Source organism: Ovis aries, chromosome X (genome assembly GCF_016772045.2).
Source record: "Ovis aries strain OAR_USU_Benz2616 breed Rambouillet chromosome X, ARS-UI_Ramb_v3.0, whole genome shotgun sequence".
In the NCBI taxonomy this organism is placed as follows: Eukaryota; Metazoa; Chordata; class Mammalia; order Artiodactyla; family Bovidae; genus Ovis; species Ovis aries.
In genome coordinates, this window is record NC_056080.1 from 29161847 (window position 1) to 29179395 (window position 17549).

At 46.4% G+C, this 17549-nt stretch overlaps 1 protein-coding gene across 1 annotated transcript; it reads left to right on the forward strand.

The window, feature by feature from the left end:
• Positions 1-9301: 9301 nt before the first annotated feature.
• LOC101102215 (melanoma-associated antigen B1-like) lies at positions 9302-10596 on the forward strand. Its single transcript, XM_015105284.3, has one exon. It carries the CDS (start codon positions 9344-9346, stop codon positions 10355-10357), a length of 1014 nt encoding a protein of 337 aa, XP_014960770.3. The 5' UTR covers positions 9302-9343; the 3' UTR covers positions 10358-10596.
• Positions 10597-17549: the final 6953 nt, after the last annotated feature.

The following is a 17549-nucleotide window of genomic DNA, read 5'->3' on the forward strand; positions in this document are numbered from 1 at the left end:
ACGTGGGGTCTACTTCCCTGACCAGGGATCAAACCTGGGCCCCCTGCATTGGGAGCCTGGAGTCCTAGTCCCTGGACCACCAGGAAAGTCCCCACCCTGTATCTTTTATTTCAGGGTTTTTCTTAATACTTCAAAATTTGTTCTAGGTGATTAAAAAGAATGCCCTTGTGCTCAAGCTCCTGGATCAGAATGTGTAGCCAGAGCAGTAAGAATACCAAATACATTTAACCAAAAATACATATCCCTTATTCATTACTCACAGATTAATGAGACAATATTTGGTGCCAGTATAAGCATGTACGTTGGCCATATTAGATAACCTCTGAAGACCAAGGGCTCTCCATATCATGCTTACAGTCTCTTGCTGGTAGAAAGTGTATCAGAAATAACATGAGAATCTTCACCTGGCAGATGAGGAGATAGATTGATGTACTTTTTTTCCCTAATGGGTGACCACCTGTCCTGGGACTCCTGCCTTGGGCTATAGCTTCTCCATCTCCCATCACTCCTAGGACAGGGACCCATTCTCTGTAGCACTGCAGAGCAAATACGGCTCAAGAGTTTGCAGAGATGTATAATTTCCCCAGAAGCCTTTAATCCAAGACACAGAAAGCAAGATGAGGACCCCATGTAGGAGGATTAAGGAGAGCAACACACCAGAAAAGGAGGGAGTGGTCACTGGAACAGCATTCCCGACTGCTCTCAGACACAGAGGATTTCAGAACTGTTAGGCAAAGCATAGCCTCGCTTATTCTTCAGGCTTCTCAGAGACCTAAGAAACTTGGTGTTGGGGCAGAGTTCTGAGGTTGGATAGGAGTGAGGATCAATCTCTCAGAATTGACGGTGATTAACTTGAATGAGGGTGATAGAAAGACCCAGCCACAACAGTAGCAACCCATAAAGACCTGTCCTCATTGGCAAGCCCATAAAGTCCAGAAAAATACAGGCTGCTGTGGTTAATGCTTTCAGCTCAGGTCCCAGGAAGGTGGGGACATTGGGAATCAGCAGAGTCCTCAGCCTCAGATCAGCAGAGAATAGAGCCCCAGGAAGGGTGCAAATTGAAGACCCAGAGTGTGGATATGGAAGCCCCTCAACCCCAGCTGACAAGGCTACACTTAGTCCCTCCTCTCCAGTTAGCCCTGGGAAACATAGGTAAGTGCTGGCCAGCTCAAGGGCCCCCTGCCCTGCCTGGAGGGTGTCAAGGAGATGTGGACATTGATTTATAGGCTGGCTCTTCATCAGAGAGTGGAAATCCCAGACATGACATTTGCACAGTCCTGTATGAGGAGTGTGGCAGCCAGCTACCCCATTACAGATAAATTCTTAGACAGTCCTACAAATGTAATGAGCCCTAGGAGGGAACAGGCAGGGCTTTCAGACTAGGTTTATCCCTTATTTTCTGAAGGCGAATGGCTTCAGCACCTTAAGTCCTTGGGCTAATGGAGGGAGCCTGTATCAGCTGAGGAAGGGTACCCAGTTCCTAATAGGAATCAACTGATGATACAGACTGACAGCGAAGGATCCCTCCCAGAAAGAAGGGGGCTACAGAGGGCACTGTCCCTGTTAGGCCTTAGACTGTGCCACTAGGCCTGGTGACGTGGTGAGTCCTACTCACTTCCTCCCAGAGGATCACATGGAAGTAAGGAACCTCATCCTGATCAAAGGGAGCAGCCGAAGCTCAGTAGAAGGATGATTTTCAGCTTGTGCCAGAAGTCAAGGTAAGGACCCTGAAGACTGAAAAGACCACCTGCCTCAAAACAGTGGGGGCAGAACATATTCCTTCCACTACTGTTAGCCTTGGAAGACCACAGACTGGGTGGCCCATGAGACAAATTCCACCTACCATGAGAGTCTCAGGGAATTGGGGGCCTGATTGGAGAAGCGTTAAGGCAATTCAGGGAGCATTTCCAGGTTATTTCCAAGTCAGATTGAAGATGGTAAAGAATGTGAGAATACATATACCAGGATGTCCACACAGAATCCTCCCTACTGTCAGGCTACAAGGCCCCAGGCAAAGTTGTCAGGCCAAGGGGCCGTTCAGTTCTGACCGAGGAGTAGCAGGAAAGTTAGGGGTTTGGGTCCCATGTTAACAAGGGGGAATCTTGGGCTTGGCTGAGAGTCAAATTTGAGACCCTGATTTGGGACCCTGAGAGGAACCATCTGTCATCCTCAACCAGCTTCCAGAGCTTTCATCCTTATGAGACTATCGGCAGGCATGGCTAGTTAAGGCCACCCTTATTTCTTTCTCCAGGCTCACAGGGAGGTATCGGTCTTACTATGAGGAGTTCAAGAAGGAGGGGATTCCCCAGGCCCCACCAAAATTCAAATTGTGGAGCCTGAGTGGAGACTGAGGGGTCTATCCATCGTTGAATAGAGGGGACAAAAGAGAGTCATGCCCTATCCTTTGATGTCAGTTCTAGAAGATCAAGGCATGGCTGTCAGCACTCTCCCTAACTTCTTTATATCACACCTTTTTGTTATTGAATTGCTAAGTCATGTCTGACACTTTTGTGACGCCATGGACTGTAGCCCACGAGGCCCCTCTGTCCATGAAATTTTCCAGGGAAGAATTTTGAAGTGGGTTGCCATTACTTTTTTTAAATTTTTTGACATTACTTTGCCAACAAAGATCTGTCTAGTCAAGGCTATGGTTTTTCCAGTAGTCATGTATGGATGTGAGAGTTGGACTGTGAAGAAAGCTGAGCGCTGAAGAATTGATGCTTTTGAACTGTGGTGTTGGAGAAGACTCTTGAGAGTCCCTTGGACTGCAAGGAGATCCAACCAGTCCATTCTAAAGGAGATCAGCCCTGGGTGTTCTTTGGAAGGAATGATGCTAAAGCTGAAACTCCAGTACTTTGGCCACCTCATGTGAAGAGTTGACTCATTGGAAAAGACCCTGATGCTGGGAGGGATTGAGGGCAGGAGGAAAAGGGGATGACAGAGGATGAGATGGCTGGATGGCATCACCGACTCGATGGATGTGAGTTTGAGTGAACTCCGGGAGATGGTGATGGACAGGGAGGCCTGTCGTGATGCAATTCATGGAGTCACAAACAGTCGAACACGACTGAGTGACTGAAGTGAACTGAACTGAACTGAATGGTATATGAGGCTGAGCATCTTTTCATATGCTTGTTTGCTATCTTTGTATCTTCGTTGGTGAGGTATCTGATCATATGTTTTGTCCACTTTTGTTAGATGTTAGTTTTCTTCTTATTAAGAGTTCTTTGTATGTTTTAGATTAGAGCCTTCATCAGATATGTCTGGCAAATATTTTCTCCCAGACGATGGCTCATCTTCTTGTTCTCTTGGTTTATTTTTATAAAGCAGAAGTTTAAAGGGAATGAAATCTAGCTTATCAATTACTTCTTTCATGGATCTCTATCACTTTTTTCTATGATGATATTTTATTGATTGATTGATTGATTGGTATATGGCACATGGGGTCTCAGTTCCCCAACCAGGGTTTGAACTCACACTCCTTGCACTGGAAGCACCATTTTTCTTTAATTTTAACTTTTTATTTTGTGTTGGGGTATAGCAAATTAACAATATTGTGACAGGTTCAGGTGAACGGTGAAGGACTCAGCCATCCATATACATGTATCCATTCGTTCCCAAACTCCTGTCTCATCAATACTGCCACATAACACATAATTAACCAAATAATTAAGAGTGATAAATAAAGGAGACAGAGATAATGCTCAGTAACAGTATGATCATCTGCTTGTGCAAAATTAAACACCCTCAAGTCATCAAGGCTTACAAGATTATCTGCCACTATCCCTCTCTGTAGAAAGTAAATATTTATTTAATTAAAATATTTATTTTTATTTTTTGACTGCTCTGGGTCTTAGTTGTGACACTCGAATCTTTTTTGCCATGGGCAGGCTCTTTAGTTGTGGCATTCGAGATTTTTAGTTGTGGCAAATGAACACTTAGTTGTGGCATGTGGGATCCAGGTACCTGACCAGGGATCAAACCCAGGCAGGGAGCACAGAGTCTTAACCACTGGATTAACAAGGCAGTCCCAAAATAAAGATTTTAGAACTGACCTAAATCTGATGGCTCAGATGGTAAAGAATGTGCCTGCAATGCAGGAGACCTGGATTTGATCCCTGGGTTGGGAACATGCCCTGGAGGAGGCAACCCACTCCAGGTTTCTTGCGTGGAGAACCCACATGGACAGAGGAGCCTGGCAGGCTACAGTCCATGGGGTTGTAAAGAGTTGGACATGACTGAGTGAATAAACACACACCGTAAATCTGACTGAAGAGAAGGAATATATCAACTCCTTTTCTCTGACAGCATAACATGTATCTTGGATTCCTTGATTTGTGCTGCATTTTCCTAATCTTATATCACTTTGGGGACAGAGACCCATTTTCCCCAAGATTTGCTGGAGGGTAGCTGCTCAAATGTTGTAGGAACATGATTTCCGAGGAAGCCTTTAATCAAGCGACAGAAGCTAATATAGGAACCTCCATGAAAGAGGACCGAGGAGACAGTCATCCCTGAATGTAAGGGTCACCCAAAGACTAAGAAGAAGAATCTCAGATCAGTAGAAAGAGCAGTCCCAGGCTGTGGTAGGTGTAGTGAGGATGATGCTGCGTAAGAGGAGTCCAGAAGGACTCGAGTTGCATCCCCACTCGGAGGCTCCAATGGACTACGATGTAACGAGGATCACCCTGACTTCCAACTTGGAATTCTGAAGGAGACTAGGACCTTGATGTAAGACAAGCAGCTTCATACAGCAGAGAATGGAGTTACGGGATTCGTCAAGTGTCGATGTGAGGACGTGAAAGTGGACTCACAGTAGCACACACTGCATCAAAGGAGGCCCTGGAAAATCTCTGACACTGTGGTCCCCAGGAAGCTCAGGGCACAGATGTCAGGTTGATTTCAGTCTAGAAAGGCTCAGCGAGGTGAGACCTCTGTCTAATACGATCAGCCTCATTTTCACAGAGGGAGGGACCTGAGTCCAAGGAGAACCTCATGTAATAATGCTGAGCGTTAGAGGGGACCCCTGGAGAGGGAGCTAAACAGAATTCTGTAAATTCTTAGCCCTAAGAGACCCAGAAGAGCTACTTCTGAGTGGTCCCCTCATTCCACCTGTGTGATCTCAGGGAGGGCAGGGCCTCCTCTAGCGGAATTGGACCCCAGATCCGCAGAAAGAGGCATCTTGACCATAACGGGACTTAAAGTGAGGACCGTCGGTACTAGTGAGAGGGCCTCCCCCAAAAGAGGGAGGCTTACAGAGTGGCGCTCCTCCTGACAAGCAGAGGTGCTCAGAGCAGTGCCCTGACTCCCCCGACTAGGGACTTCAGGAAGCAAGGGCTTTGTTTGGAGGCTGGAGGACTCAAATTCATAGATGGAGGCGTCCCGAGTTCTGATAGGTTGCACAGGGTCGACTGTGAGACAGGATCCAAGGACGGGTGAATATTGAGCTACCAGGGTTTCCGTAGGTCCTTGCCCCTGCCATCATCCCTGGGAGACCCCACGTAGGGCCGTATACCCCGCCTCTCCACTTCCGCTTCTGAAGCGAGGCGCTCCGCCGCTTGCTGTGGCGTCTGTTCTGCAGAGATTGTCCAGAACTCGTCTGGAGCCAAGGTGAGGACCTGAATGTAGCTGAAGGGAATTTCCCAACTTCTCCCAGTAATAAAAGTGACCCAGCCCCATCCCACCCCTGCAATACACAGTTTCACTGGCCCTGTCCTGAATTACAGGGCCGAGGAGCCATCTTGTAGTTGCCATGTGGAGGGCCACAGCGGGTCAGGCGGCTTTGTTTAAAGAGGGCGGCCTCTTTAGGCGAAGGGAGTAGTCTTGTTCTCAAAAGGTGAAAAGATGGGGCCGTGAGAGCTCACAGGGGTATCTCTTTCCAAAGAGGTGACTGCACAGAGGCCCCTCCTGCTGCCACTGCTGCAGGGACCTGGAGTAGCAGCCCCCAGTCTTTTTGGCACCTGGGACTGGTTTCTTGGACGACAGTTTTTGCATGGGGTGGGGTGAGCTGGTGGGATGGGGTGCGACGGGGTGGACAAGGAAGGGTGGGGAGGCATGGGAGTAGGGTGGGTTAGGGTAAAGGGATGGTTTTGGGATGCACATTACATTGTTACTTTATTTCTGTTTTTATTACATCTACTCCAGTTTAGATCATTAGGCATTAGATTGGGAAGGTTTGGACTCCTACCATAGGGGTCCAAATTACCATAGAGTAATTCAGGCTGAGAGAACCCGTCATTTTTGTGGTGGGGGTGGTGGCAAGCATTGGGGGTAAGGGACGTTCAGGTAGAGAAAGGCATTTATATAAAAAGGTATGGACCTAGAGAGTATTATGTATGTTAGGTGAAATAAGTTAGAGAAAAAGAAACTATATGATTGTACTTCTATGAGAAATCTGTAAAACAGAAACAGTTGTGATGCAGAGAAAAAAAAGGAGGTGGTAATTGATGGGAGTTAGGGTTGAGAGTGTGGGGGAGGAGAGAAATAGATGAGGAAGATTAAGATGTACAAACTACCAGTTACGTAATAAAATCAATGGGTGTGAAAGGTAAATAAAGAGAAAGATAGGTAAGGTAACCCCATTAGGCATAGGAAGGAGTCTCAGCCTTAGAAGGAGTCAAGCCAGGACCTTCAGTGCTAGTCAGCAGGCCTGGCATCCAAGCGGATTGCTGCACTAAGGAGCAGCCCCGCTCTCAGATCTGGGCATCCCCAAACAAGGTAGCTGGATATGGAGCCCCCAGCATCTCCTCTAGCCACTCAGGGAGGTGAGAGCTTTGCTCTGGGGCATGTAGACTCGGGTCAGCAGAGGGAAGACTCCCAAACTGGAGGCCAGAATCCTAAGTGAGGACTGAGGGAGCCCCTGACTCCAGAACTGGGGCAGGGGGTGGAGGTCAAGAGTCCTGCCCTTGTGGTTAGCAGCATAGCCCCAAATCAGTTTTGGCAGGATGTGACTCACTCTGTCACCTCTGGTCCCAGAAAGGTGAAGACCTTTTTGCAGGGTTTTGGGCTCAGATTGACAGAGGGCAGAGTCCCAGGAAGGATGCGGAGTCGAGGGGAAGATCCATACACGGTAGAGAGAGCTACATCTGATGCCGCCTCTGCTGTCAGCCCCTGGGGTCCCAGGGCAGAGCTGGCCAGTTCTGGTGCCCCTGACTTCTGCCTGTGGGGTCCAAGGGAGATGAGGGCCTTGGTTTCAGACCTGGCTGCCCAAGTCAGCAGAAAACAATGAGTCCCAGGCCATGACAGAAGTTGAGGCACCAATTCTATGTGAGGAAGGAGACAACTGACTCCCCCAGAACAGAGGAGCCCACACAGAGTGCCACCTCTGCCGTCACCCTGGGAAGCCGGGTTAGAGCTCTCAGGCTGAGATACCCTCTCATTTCCTCCAAGGATGGTCTCAGGGACATTGGGGTTTCAGTGTGATGGGTGAGGCCTCATTCAACATAGGGAGGAAGCCCGGTTCCTAAAAGGAGTCACAGTGGTAACACTGAATGAACATGCGAGAACCCCACCCAGAAGGAAGTGAACCACATAGTCACATCACTCCTCTCAGACCTGGGAGACCCAGGCATGGGGACCAGATGACCCCCACTTGCTTCTGCCCAGAGCCTTGCAGGGAGGTGAGGAACCTCGTTGATGGGGGTATGGGTTCAGGTCCACCACTGGAGCATTTGCAGCTAGTACCAGGAGCCCAGAAGAGGACCTAAGAATTGAGGGGACCATCCAGCTACCCTGCGACAACAGAGGGCAGTGCAGAATCTCTTCCTGACTGTCCACATCAGGAGTCCACACACAGCTGTAGCTAGAGATTGGGAAAATGTTGCTGCTTTCTAGTGGGTCTCAGGGAGATGGGGGCCTTAGTAGGAGGGGAGAGATCTCAAGTCGAGATAGAGATTTCCTGGTCTTGCCAGGAGTCACAGAGTCACAGTAAGGACCCAGAGAGATGACTTAGATGAGCACCTACCCAGAGCAGTGGGGGCCCGCAAAGTCCCAGCCCCTGTCAGCCCTGGGGCACCCCAGGCAGAGGTCGCCAGATGTCACCCCTCACTTCCAGCCCCAGGAACTCAGGGAGATGTGGGCCTTGATCTGAGGACAGGAGACTCAGGGTGGACTAAGAGAGGAGCATAGATCCCATCCAGGTGAGGATGAAAGGGGCCAGCAATGATGGAACAGTGGAGTCCCAGAGAGTCCAGCCCCTGCTGCCATCCCAGGGAGGTCAGGGACAGGGGTGACAGGAGGTGGCTCACACTTTCTTTCACCTTGGGAACCTCAGTGTGCTCAGGTCAGCAGAGGGAGAGTTTCTAACATTTGCCAGGACTCACGGAGAAGATGCTGAGGACTGTGGGAAACTCCCAGAATTCCTCTCACTGTCACTCCTTGGTGCCCCCAGGCATACATGGCAGGCAGAAGTGTGCCTCACTCACAGCTAACAGGGAAGTGAGTGCCTTAGTCTAATGGGTCAGCAGAGGAAGGAATCTTACTCTTTGAGTAAAATCTGGGGACGCATTACAGGGCCTCAACCTCCTGCTGCAGCTCTTCAGGCCCCAGAGACCATGGGCGGGAGGGCCAGGTAGGGCCACCCTGGCTTTCCCCATTCGATCTCAGGGAGCTGTTGGCCTTGCTGTGAGGAAAGGTCCTCAAGCCAGGAGAAAAAGGAGCCCCCAGATCCTCCCAGGAGTCAAAGTGGGGACTGTTAATTTGGACTGAAGGTAGCACACTCCCCCTTCCAGCTAATCAAACGAACGCTAGAGTCTTGCCTGATCCTCCTCATTTCTTTGTGTCATTTCTAAGGGAGCTGAGGTTCTTCACCTGAAGGGGTGGCACCAGAGGCAGGAGGGAGGGGCCCACACCCTTGGTGTTGACAAGATGAGGACCCTGAATGGTGCAGAACTGAGTTCAGGACAGAGCAGGCCCCAGAACTGCCAGTGCCATCCACCCCTAGTGTCCATGACTCAGTTCCTTCTCATGGGTCCCAGGGAGCTTTGAGGCATTACCTTTCAAGTGGCACATGGCAGGGGTCCCGGCCCCACTAAGAGCTGATGTGACAGTTGTGTGTGTGAATGAAGGGACCCAGAGAGGGCCCCACTCCCAGGATCTGCTGTCACTGGAGGCAGCCACAGGCAGGCTGAGGCTGGCGCATGCTCACTTCTTACACCGGGTTCTCAGGGGATAGGCTGACCAAGAACAAGAGGCCAGCAGTTCCTGGAGCAGGGCTCTCCAGGAAACGGGCAGAGCAGCCTTCCCTCCGTGCTGAAGGAGCTCATCCACTCATCTTCCCTTCTCCAGGTGCCAGCATCACCTACTTGCCTGCCTGCTCCCCTGCCTGCTGTGCCTGCTGATAGTCATGCCTCGGGGGCAGAAGAGCAAGCGCCGTGCGCGTGAGAAACGCCGCCAGGCACGCATGGAGACCAAGGATCTCGGGGATGCTCAGGCTGCTGCCTCCCCCGCCTCTACTTCTGGGAGTGTGCCCCCGGGCCCCCCCACTGCTGATGCAGGCCAGAAGCCTCAGGGAGCTGAAGCCACTACCTCTCCTGTTGCAGAGGCTTCACCCCCAAGATCTAAAGCACGTGGCAGGCGCCAAGTTAAGGAACATAAAAATTCTTCCCAGGCCTCAACCTCTGCTAAGACCGCTCCTCCAGATCCTCTGACCAAGAAGGCAGCGGTGTTGATACATTTCCTGCTTGAGAAGTTTAAAATGAAAGAGCCCATTAGGAGGATAGATATGCTGAAGCTTTTTCACAAAAGGTACAAGACACGCTTCCCCGAGATCCTCAGGAGAGCAGCTGAGTGCATGGAGCTGGCCTTTGGCCTTGAATTGAAGGAAGTCAAGCCAAATGGTTACTCCTATACCCTGGTCAGCAAGATAGGCCTTGTTAGTGATGAGGTGCTGAGCAGCAGCTGTGAGCTGCCGAAGAATGGGCTTTTGATGCCTCTGCTGAGTGTGATCTACCTGAATGGCAACCGCGCCTCTGAGGCTGATGTCTGGGAGTTCCTGAATGTTCTGGGCATCTATGATGGAAAGCAGCATGTAATCTTTGGGGATCCCAGGAAGCTCATCACGGAAGAGTGGGTGCAGCAGAATTACCTGGTGTATCGTCAGATTCCCGACAGTGATCCCCTGAGCTATGAGTTCTTGTGGGGCTCAAGAGCCTACACTGAAACCAGCAAGATGAAGGTGCTGGAGTTTTTGGCCAAGATCAATAGTACCATCCCCAGTGCTTTCCCATTTCATTATGCGGAAGCTTTGAGAGAAGAGGAAAAGAGATCCCGAGGCAGATCTCTAGTTAGATCTCGTGCTGTTGCCAGGGCCACTGCCTGCTCCAAGTTCCCACCCAGAGATCCGTCCAGTGCCCAGTGAGTTCTCAGGCAGCTTCTTCACTTTGTTTGACCAATACTGCCAACCTTTTAAGAAGTGAGAGGCTAAAGTAGGCCTGGAAAAGTCATAATATATATCTTCTTTGTGTTCCTGTTTTACCCTGTTACCTTTCAAATGTTATTTCGTTTCCTAGAATGTTTGTTTAGATTCAGAATCCAAGTTTACAAATGACAGTTTTGTTGTTATCTGTCAGATCTAAGAGTAAGAGTTTTGGCACTGTGTAGTAGAATTCAGAAAATTCTTCATCTTTTTTGGATCCAGAACAAGATAACATAGCTTTGGAATAGGAATTTTCTTGGAAATGTGAAAGAATGTTGTTGTTTTAAAACAGATGAAAATCAAGTAAGCTGTAGTCAAGTTTTGATTTATGTTATTCACCTTTGTCTTTCTCTTTATAACATTCAGTAGTACCTTTAGCGATACACTTAGATGTTGTTAGTTTATTCAAGAATGCCAATAAAAATAGACAATAAGAAACTACATTCCTTGCTTGGTGGCTCCTTTATGCCCATCTTTACTTGAGCATCTGCTCTTCAGAAGGTTCTGTGCTGGTGAGGGTGATGCAAAGATAAAGGAGACCCTGCACCTGCCTGTAGATGTCTTGAGTATATGAGCAGTGATTCTATAAGGAAGGTGACAAAAAGCAGGGAGGATGCTGGGGAGGGAGTTGGGATGAGAGCAGTGAGGTATAAGTTCTCTCAGCCTTTATTCTCTTAAACCAAAACTTTGAGGTTTGGTATTTTGGCCAAGGTCAATGGTAACATCCCCAGTGCCTTCCCACCCCATTATGAAGAGGCTCTGAGAGATGATGACGAGAGAGCCCGAGCTGCAGTCAGGGTTTGTAGTCCTGCCAAGGCCAGTGTGTGCTCCAAAGTCACGTCTAGCAGTCCCTCCAGCCCCTAGTAAGGTCTGAGGCAACTGTTTCACTGTGTTCCACCAACACTCCAAACCTTTTAAGTTGTGAGAGGCTAAGGTGGGGCTGGAAAGCTAATCATAATATCCCATCTTTGTGTTCTTGTTCCTTCTTGGGAGGTCATTTTAAGTTGGCTGCGTGGTGGGCTGGATGAATCTGTGATAATGGTGAGCTGGGCCCAGACCCCTAGATGGTGGGTGGGCCTCAGATTTGGGAGGCTGAGACTGAAATGAGAAGCTGCCCTGAACAGTTACCCTGAGATTGTGAGTCAACCAGAGGGAATCTCCGCCTGTGGGAAAGAACAGAAGGTGTCCAGTGCTCCTGCCCCAGTGCAGGTGGACACAGTCCACAAACCAGGTGTTTGATGTGTATTATTGTCACCTTTGTGATAGGATGTTGAGACGTCACTGTGCTGGCACTCTGGGCCCTGAACAGAAGGAGCCCCAGCACACTCCAAACATGAGGGTATCTAGAGTGTAATCTAGTAGACCTGCTGAGCGGGGCTAGATTTTAGTGGTGGTGAAATACATGAAAATCAGGGTGTTTTGTCGGGAGGGCTTTGGGAGGCAGGGGAGTTACTGGTCCTTGACATAAATTCTATAAGGTTTTGCGTTGCATCCTGGTAAAATGCTTGCCTCTAAATTTACTTAGGGTTACTTGTTTAGTTGCTAAGTCATGTCTGACTCATTGTGGCCCCATGGAGTAGCCTGGCAGGCTCCTGTGTCCATGGAACTTTCCAGGCAAGAATACTGGAGTGGACTGCCAGTTCACAACCCAGATTGCCAGTCTTCACAACCCAGGGATTGAACTGACATCTCCTGATTGTCAGGTAGATTCTTTACCACTGAGGCACTTGGGAAGCCCTACAGTTTCTTGCTAAGCAGCAGTTTGATTGACTTAGCTTTCTTTGTTTAGAAGACCACATAGTCTCTAGTTTCTCCTGGATAAAGAAAATTTTCCATAGATGAAGTTAGAAATTCCCATAGATTGTCTTTCTGGTATGAAAATAAGTGTCATAAGACCTAAACATTGCCAGCTGCAGTGCCAGGTGCTGTACACAAGCTATGTATGTTCTGATACTTCTGTAAGACAAGGCTTATCAAATTCACTTAGCAGACAAAGAACTTCTATTCTCCAGGCTGATAAAGTGACAGAACTGAGTGTAGAGCCTGGTCTGAATTGCACTCGATTCCATAATGTTTCACTCCTCCCAGTCTGAGGCTGACATTTTGTCAATTCATTTCTCTTCACACTGCCTGGCCACAATCCCCCTCGCTATAGGGGGATCCGAGAGCACTCCTGTGGGTTCCAAGAGCCGTTATGGAAACCAGCAAGGTGAAAGTCCTGGAGTTTTTGGCCAAGGTCAACTATACTGTCCCCACTGCATTCCTGCCCCCATTATGAGGCGACTTGGAGAGAGGAAGTAGAGAGCACTGGAGCCAGAGCTGCAGCTGCATTTCTCCCTGGGCGGTGATGGCCCTTCTGTGGCCAGTGCCCACTCCATGGCCGCACCTGGCCACTCATCTCACCTCTAGTGTGGTATGAATCCGTTCTTTACTTTGTGATCAGAAAAGCCTGTCAACCTGTGTTCCTGATATGCATCAATAACTTTTCAACTTACCCTTTTCTTGCGGGAGGTGAGGCAGTAATTTTCAAGTGATTTTCTTTTCAGTATAAAGTTTATTTAGATTCAAAACATAAGCTTATGAATGACACGGGTCACACACTTATTGCTGTTTACCAGATTTAGAAATAAGAATTTTGCTTTCTGAAATACAAACTGAAAAATTTTAAATCATCTGTGTGATCCAGAGCAAGATTACATGGCATTGGAATAGGGGTATCCTTGGTAATGTAAAAAACCCCACACTAAGATAGGATAAGAAGAGAACAAAATTTTAAAGTGATTCAGTTATAGGTCTAGCTTACTGTATTCAGTCTCTCATTCCTAAATTTCAAAGATATATACTTTTTAAATTTAGAAGCATATGTAACTTGCATTTAGGATATACTTAAATTATTAAAGAAAATGTGAGTTTATGAAAATGTAAATTGATTCAGCCACTATGGAAAACAGTATGCTGGTGCTAAGTCACTTCAGTCGTGTCTGACTCTGTGCGACCCCATAGACGGCAGCCCACCAGGCTCCCTTGTCCCTGGGATTCTCCAGGCAAGAACACTGGAGTGGGTTGTCATTTCCTTCTCCAATGCATGAAAGTGAAAAGTGAAAGTGAAGTCACTCAGTCGTGTCCGACCTCAGCGACCCCATGGACTGCAGCCTTCCAGGCTCCTCCATCCATGGGATTTTCTAGGCAAGAGTGCTGGAGTGGGGTGCCATTGCCTTCTCCGGGAAAACAGTATAGATGCTCATAAAAAAAATTGAAGATAGAACTACCATGTGATCTGGCAGCTCTACTCCTGGAAATTTAGCTGAAAGAAATGAAGCCAACACCTGGAAAAGATATCTGAAACCCCCCCCCATGTTTGTTGAAACATTATTTACCATAACCAAATTATGAAAACAACATAACTGTCCATTAATGGATGAATGGATAAAGATAATGTCACATAGACATACACAGACACACACTCATCCTCACTCAGATATTATTTAGCCAATAAAAGAAAAAAAGGAAATCTGGCCATTTGCAGTAACACTGATGCACCTTGAGGGCATTATGCTAAGTGAAATAAGTCAGACAAAGACAAATACTATATAATCTCACTTATATGTGAAAATTTTTGAAAAATGAACTCAGAGAATAGATTGGTGGTTGCCGTAAGTGGGGGTTGGAGGATGGATTAAATGGGTATAAGTGGCCAAACGGCATAAACTTTCACAACTTTCACTTACAAAATAAAGAAGCCCTAGAGATATTATATACAGCATGGTGACTGTAGTCAATCGTTAAGTCACCAAGTGGTTTCCTACTCTCTGCAACCCCATGGATTGTAGCTTGCCAGCCTCCTCTGTCTGTGGAATTTTCCATGCAAGGATACTGGATTCAGTTGCCATGTCCTTCTCCAGGGGATCTTCCTGACCCAGGAATCAAACCCTCATCTCTGCATCAACAGGCAGATTCTTTACTGCTGAGCCACCAGAGAACCCCATAGTTAATAATACTGTATAGTATATGTGAAAGTTCCTGAGAGAATAGACTTTTTTTAAGTGAGGTATAGTTGATGTGGGCTTCCCTGGTGGCTCAGATGGCAAAGAATCTGCGTGAAAGGCAGGAGACCTGGGTTCAATCCCTGGGTCAGGAAGATCCCCTGAAGAAGGGAATGGTTACCCACTCCAGTATTCTTGCCTGGAAAATCCCATGGACAAAGCAACCTGGTATGCTACAGTCTGTGCAGTCAAAAAGAGTTGGACAAGACTGAGCAACTAATACTTTCACTTCATTTTCATAGTTGATGTACAATATTTTATAAATTACAGATGAATAACAAAGTGATTCACAGTTTTTAAAGGTTATGTTCCATTTACAGTTATTACAAAATATTGGCGATATTCCCTTTATTGTACAATATATCCTTGTTGCTTATTGTATACATATTAGTTTGCACCTCTTAATCTTCTGTCCCTGACCTTCCCCTCCTGCTTGCCACTCCCCACTGGTAACCACTAGCTTGTTCTCTGTATCTGTGAGTCTGCTTCATTTCCCAGGTCTGTTTTATTTTTTAAATTCTCCGTGTCAGTGGTATCATACAGCATTTGTCTTCCTCTGTCTCACTTATTTCATTAATACCGTCCAACTATTTACTGATTAATAGCATAATACCCTCCAACTCCATACATGTTGTTGAAAAATTGCAAAAGGTCATTTTTTTTAATGACTAATATTCCATTATGCACGCACACACATGCGTGTGTGTGTGTGTATAGGTTGTATACATATAGATTACTTTTGTACCTTGGCAAATGTCAGTAATGCTGCTATGAACATTGGAGTGCATGGAATTTTTGAATTGGTGGATTTTTTTTCCATTTTAAACAGTAATTTAAAGTTTACTCAAGATTTAATGCAGGTTATTCTGACTTTTACGTTAGCATCACATGGCATACTTCTGAGTACCTTCCTGAAAAATTCTGTTGTACTTATCTCTGTCTGTCTTATAGATCTATGCAACCTCTGGCACTGAGGAGGCTAACATTTGGATTCGGATCGCATAGCAGGGAACAAATGGACATCAGAACTCTAGAAATCATGAAAGCAAGAGACCACAGTGATCTTAGAGTAGCGAGCCGAGTGCCGCCATTAGTGTTCATGTCTGGGTGATAAATTCTGTTGCAAATGCACCCTTAGGTAGTGTGAACGGGTAGTCTTTAGGGAAATGAATTGTCACAGAGAATACACTGCCTCGATATGGGCTGCCGTTCTTGTTTGTAATTGTGGTTTGCCAGTGAAATGTATCATCCCCAACTGGACCTGCAGAATATTGTGCTGGACGGTCACTGGCCACATCACTAAGTTCCTTATTAATCCATTTCAGTGCCACAGTCTGTGCTTTTTGTCTGACTCCTCACTGTCTCAGTGTGTGCTCAAACGTCCGGCTAAACCTCCTGATTATCTGGTGGCTGGGAAGGACTATCTCTTCATCTCACACTGTCTCTGCCAGACACAGGTGCCTTCTTAATAACCAGGGAGGTTGGACTGGGGAGGGCTCCCTGGCAGAGAGTAGATGAGGCTGGAGGGGAAGGGGAGACGAGCAGTGGAAACACTTAGACTCAGACAAGCATCGCGTATCTGACAGAGACCATCCAAATTAGTGGGTTTTTTTTTTTTTTTTCAGATATACACCGAGGAGTGGGATTTCTGGGTCATTTGTTTGGTCTGTTTTTAGATTTTGAGGACCCTCCTTACTGTTATCCATGGTGGCTGCACCAATTGACATTCCCGCCAACAGTGTACAGATCTTGTCCACATGCTCACCAGCATTTGTCACTTCTCTTCCTTTGGGATGATAGCCCTTCTGATAGGTGTAAGGAAATACCTCATTGTGGGTTTAGTTTGCATTCATATGATGATTAACGATGTTGAACATGTTTTCATGTGCCTCTCGGCCATTTGTATGTCTTCTTTGGAAAAATGTGTATTTAAGTCTTGTGCCCATTTTTTAAATTCTTTTTTTAAACTGTCAAGTTATATAAGCCATTCATAGATTTTGGATATTAACCCCTTATTGGTTATATCATTGACAAGTATTTTTTCCCATATAGTAGTTTGTCTTTTCATTTTGCTGATGGTTTCCTTGCTGTGCAAAAGTTTTTAGCTTTAGTTACATCTCATTTATTTATTTTTGCTTTTATTTTCCTAGCGTTAGGAGACAGATCCAAAAAAATATTATTATGAATTATATCAAAAAGTGTCCCACTCATAGTGTCTTTTAAGAGTTTTATGGTTTCCACTCGTATTTAGGTCTCTAATCCATTTTCAGTTTATTTTTGTATATAGTGTTAGAGAATATACTAATCTCATTCTTTGATAGCAACATGTCAAAAATAAGATTAGAGCCTAAACACAACTTGATATTATCAGAAAACTAAATATGCTTTCACATTTGAGCCAGTAATTAGAGTTTTCAGAAATTAACCCTGAAGAGACATCCACAACCATATGAAAATACTTACATATCCATGAACATGCTAACTGAAGGAACATAATACATATCCACAGAGTGGAGTACTATACAGTTATAAAAAATAATGAGCATGGTCTTTGTAAACTAATATGGAGTGCTTCCATGATAGATATAGATATATAAAATAATGTGGGAGTTTGGGGCTAATGTCAATGATACCAAGTCCAGTGCCTTCACATCCTGGTATGAAGAGGCTTTGAGAGCTGAAAGAGAACCAGAGCCAGAGCTGCAGCCAGGGCTCCTATGGTGCCAGGGCCAGTGCACTTTCTGGAGCATGTCCAAAGCTCCTCCCACCCCTAGTGAAGTCTGAGCAGATACTTCACATTGCATTTAGAGAAAGCAGGCAGCCTTCCAGCTACCGGAGGGCCAAGGTTTTTCTCATGGAAACACAGCATATAAAGTATTTGTGTTTACAATATGCATACAATATGCACAAATTGGAGGTTTTTCTTTTTTCTATTTTTAAATGTTGTTCCTTTTAATTAAAGATGTGTTTAGCTTCAGAGTCTAAGTATACTAATGGCACACCTCCCCCATGTACTGCAGATTAACAAGTTGAAAAATAAGAATTTTCATATTACATGGCAAAAACTGAAATCCTTGAATCATTCCTTGTCA